Raw genomic sequence first — 12519 nt, forward strand, 5'->3', positions numbered from 1 at the left:
AAGAAATACATCGGTTTGTGATGAAGTGGACCAAATAAATTGTATTAATTCTGTAATACTGCTAATATTTAGATTTGTCTTAGTTATTTAAGTGTAAACTTTTATTAGCCTTTTAAAGGGATAACATTGTGTTGATGTGCATTGATATGCTAGTATATTATATGTAGAATCTGAGAGAAATATCATAAAACGTGATTACTCAAGTTGTTTATTTACCTTTTTTACAAACTGTAAGGGTATTTGTTTTTTGGTTTGCAGAAATGTGTTTTCTTTTCCTTCTTTTTGCCCTCAGGTTAACTAGTAGGTTGAGAACATCTTTGTTAGGTAAGTTTGTTTGAAGTTAATTAGAAGGTGGCAAAAGGTCAAAAATTTTTTTTTCCTTCCTTCAAAACAGTTTATAAATTATAAAATTAAATGATTTAAAAGCAATAAGTGCAGAATGTAATAACTGATATCAGTGTCCTATTTAAGGACTAAAATAATTAGGTTGTATGAAACCCCTTGTATTGATACTTATGCATTGTATATGGTTGAAGAAATGTCAACTTGAAATGTTGGACTATTTTCCCACAGTCGGCATTTAAACTTTCTTCAAGTATTTGTTTTTTTGGGTTTAAATGCTATTAATAGCTCAGGGCTTCATAGCTGATAAATATGAGACTAAGAATTTGTGGCTTTGGAATCCATCATGCTCTTCTTCCAGAAGAAAAATAATAGATTAATTTTCTTGATGCACTGTATTTCTACATAATTTTTAAAATTCTGCAGCGTACATCATCAGCTGAAATCTCAAAAACAGATATATTGGACAAGGTAAGGCCATCACAGTGAAAGAACCGTTTAATTGTAACAGATACACAAGACAACAAATGGTGTTACTCAGTTATTGAGACATGAGGAGTATCTTAAAATTAAAGCGCTCTCAATGTGGCACACTCTAAAACCAAAATAATTACATACGTTAACAGCGATTTGGTATGCTAGCATGATGCTTACAGATGCAGAGGCTCACATGCTTAAGCAGCTGCTATAAAGTCTGAAGAGAAAATATATGTAATGAATGAGAGATTTATTCTGCTGTTTGGGGTAGGGGGAAAGCAAAAGTCAAAAAGCTAACCTTGCTTGTTTAAATCAATTTTTGTAACGCTACCTTAAGTGAATTCTTAGAGAAGGCAGCTGTAAGCAGGAATAGGTATTAGCAAATGTACCAAAAACTTCCAGTAGAATTAGTGATTTTTTTTCTAGTTCAGACAGCGAGTGTAAAGATGCAGAGTACTGGTATGCTCTCATTTAGTTTAGTATTGATGGTCACAGAACTGAAGCTAGCTGACTACCCAATCTTTGTATTCATTATTTTATGTTTGCAGACACGCTGATATTTCAGTATTAACCAGCAAAACAACACAGCATTTGAAACTGGATAATTAAAGATGTTTTCTTGCAATTTTAGCTAGATCTTCTGAAATTGCTTGTACCATTCGTTCTGTAGCTCTCTTCAAACTGTTTGCTGTCTGTATGGCATGATCTAGGGTAGAATTTAAAATCTGTTGGGGACAATAAAATACAGCCTTGTTGAGTACGATTGTTTCCATACGTATGAAATAGGAAGTGATGTCCAGTTAAGGTTCTGTGTAGCATTTTCAACAGGTCTACTCTAAAAGTACATTGAGAAGTTTAAAACAAAAAATGTGGTAGACTACTCCAAGATTTGAGTGTAATAAATCATTATTTTAAATTAGCATGGAAAGTTTCAGCTACGGAACTGTTTTTTTAAACTCTCTCCTGTTCCATTATTATCCTCAAATGGATTAGACAAGCTTAAATGGTAATAACTGGTGTGCTAAGAAAGGGTATTTTAAACAGTTCCATGATGGTATGGACGTATGTTTTTAAAGATAATTATATGGCTTTTAATTTTCACTCTGAAGTCTTACATTTGCGTTGAAATCATTGGTATTTCTGTTTCTGATGTTGATTGCAGGTTTGTTTCGGGCAAGCTTCTTGACATTGACATTCCTAAATATTGATGCGATAGAACAACTTTATCATATATATTTGAAAAGGAGGATTCATCAACCTAAAAAAATTGTCTAAATATAAAGTATATAATAAAACATGCAAAGTTATTTTAAACTGTGAATTAGATATATGTACACCTTGATAACACATTTGCAAGTTAACTTTACAGCGAATAGAATCTTTCATTTACCTGTAAAAATACAGCCAATCATAATTTGTATTGCATCTGTACTGCAGTAAGACAGAAAACATTCCCCAGTTAAGAGTTAGGAAATCTCTCTAGCATCATTGTCTCAGCACTGTAACCTCTGAGTAGTCTGCCATTGATACTCAAGTGCAGCTACCGTACTTTCAGGCAATTACTGCTACTTAGTAATGCTGTCAAAAACTACGGTTGCAAAACTTGCCTTGGTTTATCTTGTCTGTGCTAACTATAGTTAAGAATCCATTCTATTCCTCAGACTCTGAGTGTAATTTAATGTTAACAAATTATTAAAAAAAAAAAAAAAACAAACAACACCACACGTTACTTTATTAAGAGTATGTTTCCATTCACAGATCCCTAAAACAAGTCTGTAATACTTAATATGCAATTCTTTTTGCTACAGGAGTCCTAGTTCTGTCTTGTTTTTCGGAATAAATGTGTTAGCTAAAGAGGTCAGATATTGATTCGTTAAATTAGAAACACTGAAGAGCTACCCCAAGAGTTATTTACACTTGTGCTTACGGTAAATATATTAAAATTTTACTCATTAATTAAATTTCAAAGATAGTGTGCTCTGAAAAAGATAAAGCACTGCCCCTGCTTATGATAGTGCTGAATATTTTTCATGCTGGATCTTTATTAATGGTATTTTCTGTTGTACCACACACGTTTATTACTACAACTTACCTTTCAGAAAGTCTGTTTACAAGTTCACGGGGCCGTTTATTTGTTTGAGCCTTCTGAGTGGAGATTCTCTTCTGTGCATAAGCTTAAGATATTGAGGCCATGTTTAAAACTGATAAATGTATTTTCTATATATTTAACATCTTTCTCCGTTTAGCATAAATTCAACTCAATGTCACTGCTGAATTAAAATTTGAATACATTATGATTTTTTTTGTAAATGAGGCCAAACTTTCCCTTTTGGGTTCCCTGTTGAATTTAGTTCTTCAACAAACGATGTATAGATTTGTATTTAATTTCGTACAGTGAAAGACTGCATGGAGAAAGTATCGAATCATCAGACTATCATAATCCTAATAATTATATAAATACCACTTTGATTTTTTTAGTCATAATACAGAGAAATAGCTAACTTATTAATTCAATTTTTCTGCCTGCAATTTCTTTCTACAGTATAGAGTCCAAGATAATTGATTTAAAACCTAGATGTTCAATGTTTTTTAAAAAATAGGTATTCCCTAACTCTGCTGCATGACACACAATTTCAGTGCAGAGCTGGTATTTCCTTTCAATACTTGTTTGTGCTACATTCAGTACCAGCTAGTACTGAAAAGGTTGGCGTGGTAATGCCCAATTTTAGTGTTCTTCCATGCGGCGCTGGAGATGCTCCTGTTTGAAGTGAAATACAGGACTCTTCAGAACTGGAGAAGGTTAAAGCTGTCGTGCATAAGGATTAAACCCAGGCAGGTGTGTAAAGGTTGGATTTGCTAATTTCACTTTGCAAGACCTATACCCATGTACTGGTTAGCTGTAGTGCTGTTTCTTATGCTAAGCTAAATTTTTCTTGGTACATGTGCAACATGACTTTTTGCTCCTTAAGATCTAGCCCACAATTTGAAATATTTCTGTAACAAACCATACTTACAGGTTGAACCAGAATTTTTATTTCTACACAGGGCGCAAGACTGAACAGACTGTTTGTAATTCCTGTGTTTGAGTTGATAACTGCTTTCTCTAGGGCATCTGAATATAAATCCTGAAAACAAAGACATGTTTAAAAAGTAGAATACTATAAGCAAGGATATTTTGTGTAGATTTTGGTATTTTTTTTGCAATCTTTTTACCTTTTTTCTCTTGCCGTAATCTTGTATTGAATGTTTTGTAACTCTCAGTCTCATGTTCCATCAGTTCCTCACTTTGTGAACCATAAGAATCACAGGCTGAGATGTCTTCTGAATCAGTGCCTAAAATCCCCAAAATATATATTAAAAATCTGAAATATTAGAAGTTTTGGCTTGTGTACCTAAACAATTATTGGGCTTTCAGCACTGTAATTTCTGAGCCCTTCACAGCCACTAACAATACTGCAGTTAGAATAAGTTCTTTTTCCTCCATTTTACAGGTGGGCATAGAGCTGTAAAGACTGGCTTTCAGCTTTAACCTGAAGCCTCAAATGCAGATGTTGTTCCCAGTCCCAGAAGTGTCCTTACAAAACTAAACACACCCTCTCACTGTCCTTAGGTTTTTGTTCTGGAGGTTAAAATCACTTGTGAAAACAACGCAGCCCAAGAGGAACATCACAAAGAAGTTGGGAGGATATAGTATGGCGCTGCTTTAGTTATTGCACAAATCAGCATTAAGAATAATGGCCCCTGTGTATTGTAATAAAGTGAAAGGACATCACGGAGAAGTCAAGGACAAAAGGTAGGCCCAAAGCATGAACAGCCCACATGCTGAGATTTCAAGCTAAATCTAATACAGCTCATGCTGCTCTTTTAGTTTGTCAGACATCCTCAGAGTATTCTACATTAGAAAGATAAAGTTAAGATGCCCTAAGAGAACGAAATGCTTACAGATGCCTAGTGAACCTCTAAGAACTGGAGTCTTAGATGACAGCTGATTTAGTTAGTTCATTCACAGTAGCCTGTGTAGGCTCTGGTTTACATTTGGTGAAACTATTAGGAGCTGGACTGAGGAAGGAGAACACTTCCAGTCTGTCTCTATTCTGAATGGAAGAAAGATTAAGAAAACGTTCTTGATTTTCATGCAGAATAACAAAGTTAAATCCCAAAAATGAAAGTGGAAATCTTAGTGTGAAATGTTTTAATTACCAAATTTGTTTCAATATTTGGTTGTACCCAGACTTAAAACTTTTTTCTCGTATCTAAATGGCAATTCCTTTGTTGTAGGTTGTCTGTTGCCTCTTGGTCTGTCACTGACCAAGAGTGGATTTGATGTGATCTGCTCAAAAGTCAACTGTGTTCTTACTGCCTTGTGCTGTGCTAAGCAGTAACATCTGTTGAAACTCCAAAACAATTTTCACACTGCTGAGATGTGACAGGAATGCATTTCTTAACAAGATTGAATAGGAGGTATAAGTACAGGGTTCTGACCTTTGTATCGCACTGCTACTTACTCAGATTTGTATCTGATAAATCAGTTGGTTTTCTCTGAATGAAGATTGAACATACTCCAGTTTTCCTCTCCTGGATGTTTTTATTTCTTTGAGCATGGAAACAGAATGATATCTTAATTTTATCTTAATACCTGTATGAGTCTTATGAACATAAAATAAGGTCTGACCAGTTCTTAACAGAGAAGGTATCAGATTTACTTACAGAAAGAACTGTCTCACTATTCTGAAAAGGTGGGAAGTAGAAGCTTAAATGAGAAATTAACTAATCACAAAATAATGACTTCTTGTCCAAGAATACAGTCTGTCAGAAAGACCTTGCCATATCAGAGCAGTTAAACATGCCTAAAAGTGAAGTAATAACTATAGTTTTGAATAGCAACGTAGCATACAACGGTATACATCTACATATAAGTGTTTAAACATGCTATAACAATATTATCAATGGTAAAGACGATATAGTTTTTTTAGTAACTTTGAGCTAAGTTAAGGTTTTAATTTCATGGCCTTTACAGAATTAGAGGAATATTTGGGATGTACCTTCTGACAGAACAAGATCAAAGATCCTTGTTTGCCATATTTGACATATGTATTCTCAACAGGGCATAAAGTATCCTCAAATTTATTTGGAAGTGTTTCCAGCCACTCATGAAAACAAGGATCAGAAGACTGAGTTATTTTTTCTTAAACGATAGAGAGGGGAAAAAATGAAGTTAGGTGAGTTTTACTAGATAAGCATTATCTATTCAGTAAAATAGTCTGAGAGCATTTTTCTCTTATGCTTGCATTCTTCTCCCAGCAAACTTAGAGTATTGTTGTAGTCTACACTGCAAGTTATCATAAGATGTGACTTTGGATAGAGATTTAATTTGCCAAAACTTCAAACTCCCAGATAAGGCACGTAGAATTATTTTATCACGTTGACATTTCTGTAAATGAAACTCTACAGATTGGCCTTTACACTTGAACTATATGCAGCATTATCAATAATTAATCAATTAAAAATATTTTATAATAATCAATTAATCAATAAAAATATCAAATATCCCTCCAGGCCTACCAGATTTGTTTTATGACAATGATAATTTCAAATATTTGTAGTTGCTGAATAGTTTGTAGTTACTTATTCAGAGTGCTATCATTTATCACTGAAGGGGTGGGGGGAGGTTGGCACAAAGCTGCCTCTTTTCATGCACTATTAAAATTTGTTCGTGGTATGTAAGTACCACAGGCCTTAAAGAAGCCCATCTCACTGGACCACTGTAATATGAACATATTCCTATCTTTAATGAAATTGATGGGAGTTTTGCCCTTTCTCCAGTAGTCTGCTGCATCGTGTACCTTATGTGATTAACTAGTAATACTCTTGAAAACAGGTCATCCTTGTATTTTATACGTATTAAATATTCAGTGTTCTGGGCAGAATCCAGTGTAGAGACAGACTGGTGCACATGCGTGTATCAGTTCATTTAGCTGTAGAAAAGTGTCTATGACTAGCCGAAACACAATACACTTACCCTTTCTTATTTTCTTCATCAGCGTTACATTTTTGACTTAACGTACCCTGAGTATGGAATCTAAGACCTTTTTCTTCTGGTGAAAGGAATCTCTGTAGCACCCAGAAAGCAAAACAAACTGACAGTATTGTTTATATTACTGCGTACTCATCAAACAGGATAAGTGTGAACAGTAGCATCGGGTGTACATTTTTTTTGTATTGCTTTAGTTGCCATTAATTCTACAATTTCATCTATTACAACTGTAACTGTAAAGCAGACTGGACACCATAACAACACTTCTTAATCTGTGAAGTTGGGAGTGTGGGAAGTCTTACGTAGCTTTGAGAAGGATTAGCCTATATTCATTCACCTCTCTCATTGCCTCAAAATTAAAATAAATGTTGTAAGCAAGGAATTGCCAGTAGATTTCTGCCTTCTGAACAAATAACAAAGGCAGGCCAGTAAACACAGCTAAATCTTTCCTAAGAGAAGTGAACTTGATCACAAATCTCAAAAGTTCGGATTTAATTTTTTCCTTTGGAAACCAATTCAGCAGTGTTATGATAGACTGTAGTATCTCAAAAGCTCAGCCATCACACTGTGCAATAAGGGGAAAAACGTTCCATAAATAATTTTAAAGCTGAATATGTTCATCTAAGTCAAAATGAATATGCAAACAGATCTCCTACCATTACACTGGAAGAGTGCTTGCTTGCTAGCAGATAACCTTTTCCCAGAGGCTCCATTTCTCTTCCAGAAGTTGATTCAGCTCTCTTTTGTAACCTGAATTGGTTAAGGAAAAAACATTTGTTTTACTTTCCTAATCTCATTGAGATGATTAACGTGTATGAAATACTCTCTAAAAGGGTGGAGATGGTCTCTAGTGTCATTTCACAAAGTTTTGATGGTTAATTATATAAGTATCTGCATCCCTCACTTTTTTAATTAAAAAGTAATACAAATTCTTCTGTACCAATATTGTATTTTTACTAGTGTTTCACATCCTGAATTAGTGTGGTTGCAATAAATTTTTGTGCAGAGATATGATTACTGGTAACGGTTTGGCTTCAGGAAAGGCCTCAAAGTAGAAATGCCAGGCTGGAAGGAATTGTTGGGTGTTTAGAGTTCTCTAATAAGTGGTATCTGGGAATGTTCTACCTACTTTCAGATATTCTAGACATCCTGACTTTCTGTACTCAGCAAATAATTATGGAAAAAGTTTTAATAGCTTCAATAGCTGTCTGTTTTACACTTACATGTGAGGACAGAGATTGCACTTTTCAGCTTCTAAAGAAAACAGATGATTTGTGTGTGGGATTACGTCACTTGTCTGAGTTGTATTTTCTCCCTTGCTGTTCTTTTGAAGAAATGTGGTTTCTTCTGGAGGATCGGTAATGCTTGAAACTTCTGAGCTCTGTACAAAGTAACCATAGGATGGTAGTATATGGTCAGTGTATCACAAGTACATGACTTCTACCAGCCAGCATTTTCTGAATGCCTCTAGCTTGGGATTCAGAGAAGACTGGTTTCTAAAATAGTGACTATGAAAGCTCTCTTAATTTTCTGTTAGAATTAACAAAATTAATGAAGCTGATATTTCATGGGTAAAAAGATTTCTTTGAAGTGGCATGCTATCCAAAACTGTCATGCTTTACAAATATTAGAGGAAAACATACAACTGCACTGTTTTGAGATTTTCTTCAGTAAAACTGTAAAATGTAGTCTTTAAATGATAAAACTCATAATTACCTCCCAAAGAGGATTCAATGAATGGGCAGATTCATCAGAAATAAGTGAAGGAGCCAAGCTGTATTTGCCATCATCAGTTTGTTCTTGGATGTCTTCAAGCAGCATGCCAAGTCTAAATATTTCCCCTTCCACCTTTCTAAAACCAATCACAATACACAGCTAGTGAAACATGTATTTCTTACTGTGATAACCATATTTGGCATTGCATTAAATATTCGGGGGGGGGAAGAGAAATTAATGGAGTTCACTGAGTCTCTTTTAAGTACTTGAATTAATCCGTTAGCCTAATTATAACAGCAATATGTAAAGCTTGACATGAATTTTGGCCAAATCACTTCTAGCTTACTCCATGTAATATTAAGGTAATGTTTTCACCTCTGAAGAATATTAATGGATAAATGAAGTAATGGTTCTAAGACACTCAAAATATGGAAAATATACGGATGCAATACTTAGCACTTATATTCTAACCTTTCAGGATCAAACTCTCCAACGTGGATAGACTTGTCCTTGTAGTTCTGCAGCTGTAAAACATGGTGCTCCTCTCTAGCAGTTAAGTAACTCCTTTCCAAGGCATCAAGGTATTTTTTCAATTGATTTAATGTCTTCACCAGTGAGAAATAATTCAGTAGTAAATTACATTTTCATTAGTAAGTCACAGTAAGCATAGTTATGCCATTTGCAGTGATGTTGGTAAGAACTGGGCTACTGCTCTGAATTAGAACAGGACTGCATCTCATATGCCCACCCCGTACACTGTGCTGCTCAATTATGTACAAGTAAAATACTGAACTGACTTCAGAACTGATACTCTATGTGTCAAAACTCATAGCTTCTGTGGCAATTTAAGGCCTTTAACTGATAGGTTTGAATTGTAAATCCTTAAAAGAAATCTAATCCAGCCATGTGCTGAACAATTTAATTTTTGCTTCTTAAACTCAATTTAAATCTGAGATTGATTAAAAATCTTTTTTTTTAAATGTCTATTTGAGGAAAATATTGAATATCTTGCCAGAAAATTTTAAGTCTATAGACAATTCAAGAACATTTCTGATTATTGAAAATATATTAATTTACCAGGTAATTGTCTTGTGAAAGGGATGTCTCGTGGGTCATATGTTTAGTGAAATCTTCCACCTTCAAGAGAAAATACTAGACTTTTATATTGGATTTTAAAAATGAGCATTCCAAATGGGTATACAATTTGAGCATCAATGCAAAATAGATATGGAAACAGAGCTTTTTATTACTTTAATTTTCAGTTGATCTGTCTGTTCTTGTAGTATTTGAGACATCTTTTCTCCTTGTTTTAGTTCTGGCAGTAAATTAGAAGGACTTAGACAGTGTACTTGTACTGTACCAGCTGCTGGAAATGCTGATACCATTGTCCCATGTGGTAATCCTATATAATACAAGAGAAGATCAGTTACAATTTCTGCCAAAAACTTCTGCCCAAAAGTACTATCAAATTGCATTAAATGAGTCATTTGCATAGTTACTGCAATTTTATTTACTTGGATCAGGCAAATCTTGTGTAGCCTGTGTATTGTTAGGAACACGTGCTGTAAAGACTTCAGAAGATGTCCCAGCGCCTCCTGAGTAAACAACGAACCTTGGACTTGCAAAATCCGACTGAGGCAGTATCTGTTAAAATGACAACTTCCGTTACAGAAACGGAATATGTAGAGAAACAGGGTATAGAACACTCGTGGACATTTAACTAAAGAATTCAGAAATACATAGTACAAGTTGTTAATGAGATGCTTATTATAACTGCACCACATAATTTGCTGTGTTTTCAGTATGGATAATATCTCACTGCATAAATGCTGGATTTATATGTATATATATATAAATACTTTAACTCAATGTCAGGGAAAATCTATGTTCAGAGAACTTGTGTAAATGGGTAGTACAATATAAAGGTGACAACAGTTTGAGGGAATGTTCATATTCTTAGAGATAAGAGAATGAATTAATAATTGCCTAATGGTAGGATGATTTGCAATCCCAAATAATACTTCAGTGCATCATTAACTGTTTGGACATGAAAGCTCTGTAGAAATTTGGTCCCACAAAACTGTGAAAGCAATTATTGACAGAAGGGAGATACGCTTGCTGATAGCTATGGAATGCTTTTGTGAATTAGTCATGTTACATTTTACTTGACACAGAATCTTTTTTTTATGGTAAACATCACTCTTGACAAGTATTAACAATGCTTTAAAGCATCTTAATTACCTTGAGCTGTTGAAACAATTCTGGAATGCTCATCTCTTCTTGATTCTCTACTTCAACAGAATGAAAACAGTTATTTTCTAGAATGTTGTCCACAGTTACTGATTGACTGAGCAAAATAGGGAAGGATTTTGTTCGGTCGATTGTAGGAACTGATTTAATATTTTCACTTATTTTTGGCACTTTTAGTTCTGAAGTAACTTTAGAGAAGTCAGGAAGGCAATGGTGAATTTCACTTTGGCCATGTATGAGCCTATGAGATGAAACAGTTTTCTTAAACAGTTCTCTCTGTTCCTTCGTGTTGTGAGAGAGGTATGTATCTTCATACTTGTTACTCAGCTGTGAATTGTCATGTCTGCACCCGCAGTTAACAGTAGAAGAAATAGATCTCTTTGAAACAAATTTATTTCCATTTAGCACACGTGGATTTTTCCCACCCGTGTGTGCATCCTCATGCTTTTCTAAATAATACCCTTCCAATTCCATTGCCCATTGTTCAGGTGTTAAAGAGCGTTTGCCATGTTCGTAAGCCTCAGGTTTGTTCGTAGTTTCACCAATACTTTCCGTGTAGGACGTCTCTGGTATGGTCTCACACTCAATTAGCTGACAAGTGTTTAGTAACTCTCCTTCAGAAAAATGACGCAAGAGGACATTGGACATCTTCGAGTTAGTTAGATGTTCTTTGCCATCTGCTTTACCAAAACCCCTGTCTGACGCTTCTTTCTTAAAGGAAGCTTCACTTGCAGGCATTTCAGCCGAAATTCCAGCTGTTGGGGTGGTAGCTGTGTGATAATCCCTGACGCCTTCAGGTTGGGGATGAGTTTCATACCTTGCTGCTGCTGCTTTGTTGTTATCTTCAGAACAGGATAAACTCAAAGTATGAGAAATGTTTTCTATGCGGTCATGCAGATCCTCTGAATTACTGTTGTATTTACAGGTTAGTCCTTCGTCTCCATCGTAAGGCAAGTCATCCTGCTCCCCGTCAGTAGAGCCTGTAGTGGCGCTGAGTTTATTGACTTTAGTGAGCTGCGCGCCTGCGTTCTCATCTGCTCTGTGACAGTCTCCATCTCCCACCTCTTTGCCCTATGAATACCATCTCCTCTCTGACGCTGGGGTAGAGCTTTTATGTATTGCATGCATAAAAAGCTGTAAGGGGGCAGTAGTAGGAATTTATGTAGATGTCAGTACAGTTGAGAATAGGATTTACCTCCCTCTGTCTTAAACGTCCTCCAGTTTTATTTATGTTGTAAACCTGGCGCAGGTTTTCAGAACTGTACCCCTTGACATTTACAACCCTACCCCTTATTCCGCACTTACTGTAGCGTAAAAACAGAGCCAACTAAGAGAAGAAAGAGAGTGATGGAAAGTGATGGAAAAGAACAGAGGCAAGTTCTGAAAGCGGTGGGGAGAGGAGAATGGAGCTCAGCGCCAGGCACCTGCCCTTGCTTCTCCGCCCCCGGTGCTGTCGCAAGCTGCAGGACCTGCTCACGGCGGTACAGCTGCTGCTGGGCCCTGCGGAACCGCCGCCCGCAGGGAAGCCCCGCGCGGCCGTCCCAGGCTCCGTGCCCGCGCCCCGTTACCGCTCCCCGGCCCCGCCGCCGCTCCCCTCCCTCCTGGCCCCGCCCCCTGCCCCCCAGGGGGGCGTGGCCTCCCGCCGCCCCGCCCCTCGCCGCTCCCGTTGGCCCCCGCGCAGGGCCCCGCCTCCCGCCGGC

General features: G+C 36.4%; 1 protein-coding gene across 3 annotated transcripts; it reads right to left on the reverse strand.

The window, feature by feature from the left end:
* Positions 1 to 769: 769 nt before the first annotated feature.
* AKNAD1 (AKNA domain containing 1) lies at positions 770 to 12425 on the reverse strand. Of its 3 annotated transcripts, XM_048067244.2 has the most exons (15): positions 10811 to 12425; positions 10084 to 10213; positions 9820 to 9971; positions 9647 to 9706; positions 9041 to 9174; positions 8570 to 8705; positions 8077 to 8234; positions 7510 to 7603; positions 6839 to 6930; positions 5325 to 5410; positions 4033 to 4152; positions 3834 to 3944; positions 2912 to 2993; positions 1935 to 2016; positions 770 to 1544 (listed from the first exon to the last, which is right to left on the reverse strand). In XM_048067244.2, exons 1-15 carry the CDS (start codon positions 11555 to 11557, stop codon positions 1425 to 1427), a joined length of 2304 nt encoding a protein of 767 aa, XP_047923201.1. In that variant the 5' UTR covers positions 11558 to 12425; the 3' UTR covers positions 770 to 1424. The 3 variants fall into 3 exon arrangements, 2 of the variants coding, with proteins under 2 accessions (XP_047923201.1, XP_047923202.1); XR_007164600.2 differs by lacking the exon at positions 2912 to 2993 and having other exon boundaries at positions 1486 to 1544; XM_048067245.2 differs by lacking the exons at positions 770 to 1544; positions 2912 to 2993 and having other exon boundaries at positions 1604 to 2016.
* Between the last annotated feature and the right edge of the window lie 94 nt (positions 12426 to 12519).

The sequence above is a fragment of the Anser cygnoides genome, chromosome 8, assembly GCF_040182565.1.
Source record: "Anser cygnoides isolate HZ-2024a breed goose chromosome 8, Taihu_goose_T2T_genome, whole genome shotgun sequence".
Classification (NCBI taxonomy): Eukaryota; Metazoa; Chordata; class Aves; order Anseriformes; family Anatidae; genus Anser; species Anser cygnoides.

Excerpts from the sequence above, each read along its gene's own strand:
- AKNAD1 (XM_048067244.2), bottom strand. The coding sequence starts at position 11,557 with ATGCCTGCAAGTGAAGCTTCCTTTAAGAAAGAAGCGTCAGACAGGGGT. Across the intron at positions 7,604-8,076 it reads TGCAATCTCTGTCCTCACAT|GTTACAAAAGAGAGCTGAAT; the intron begins GTAAGTGTAAAA and ends TAACCAATTCAG. Across the intron at positions 2,017-2,911 it reads GTAAACAGACTTTCTGAAAG|GAATGTCAATGTCAAGAAGC; the intron begins GTAAGTTGTAGT and ends ATCAATATTTAG.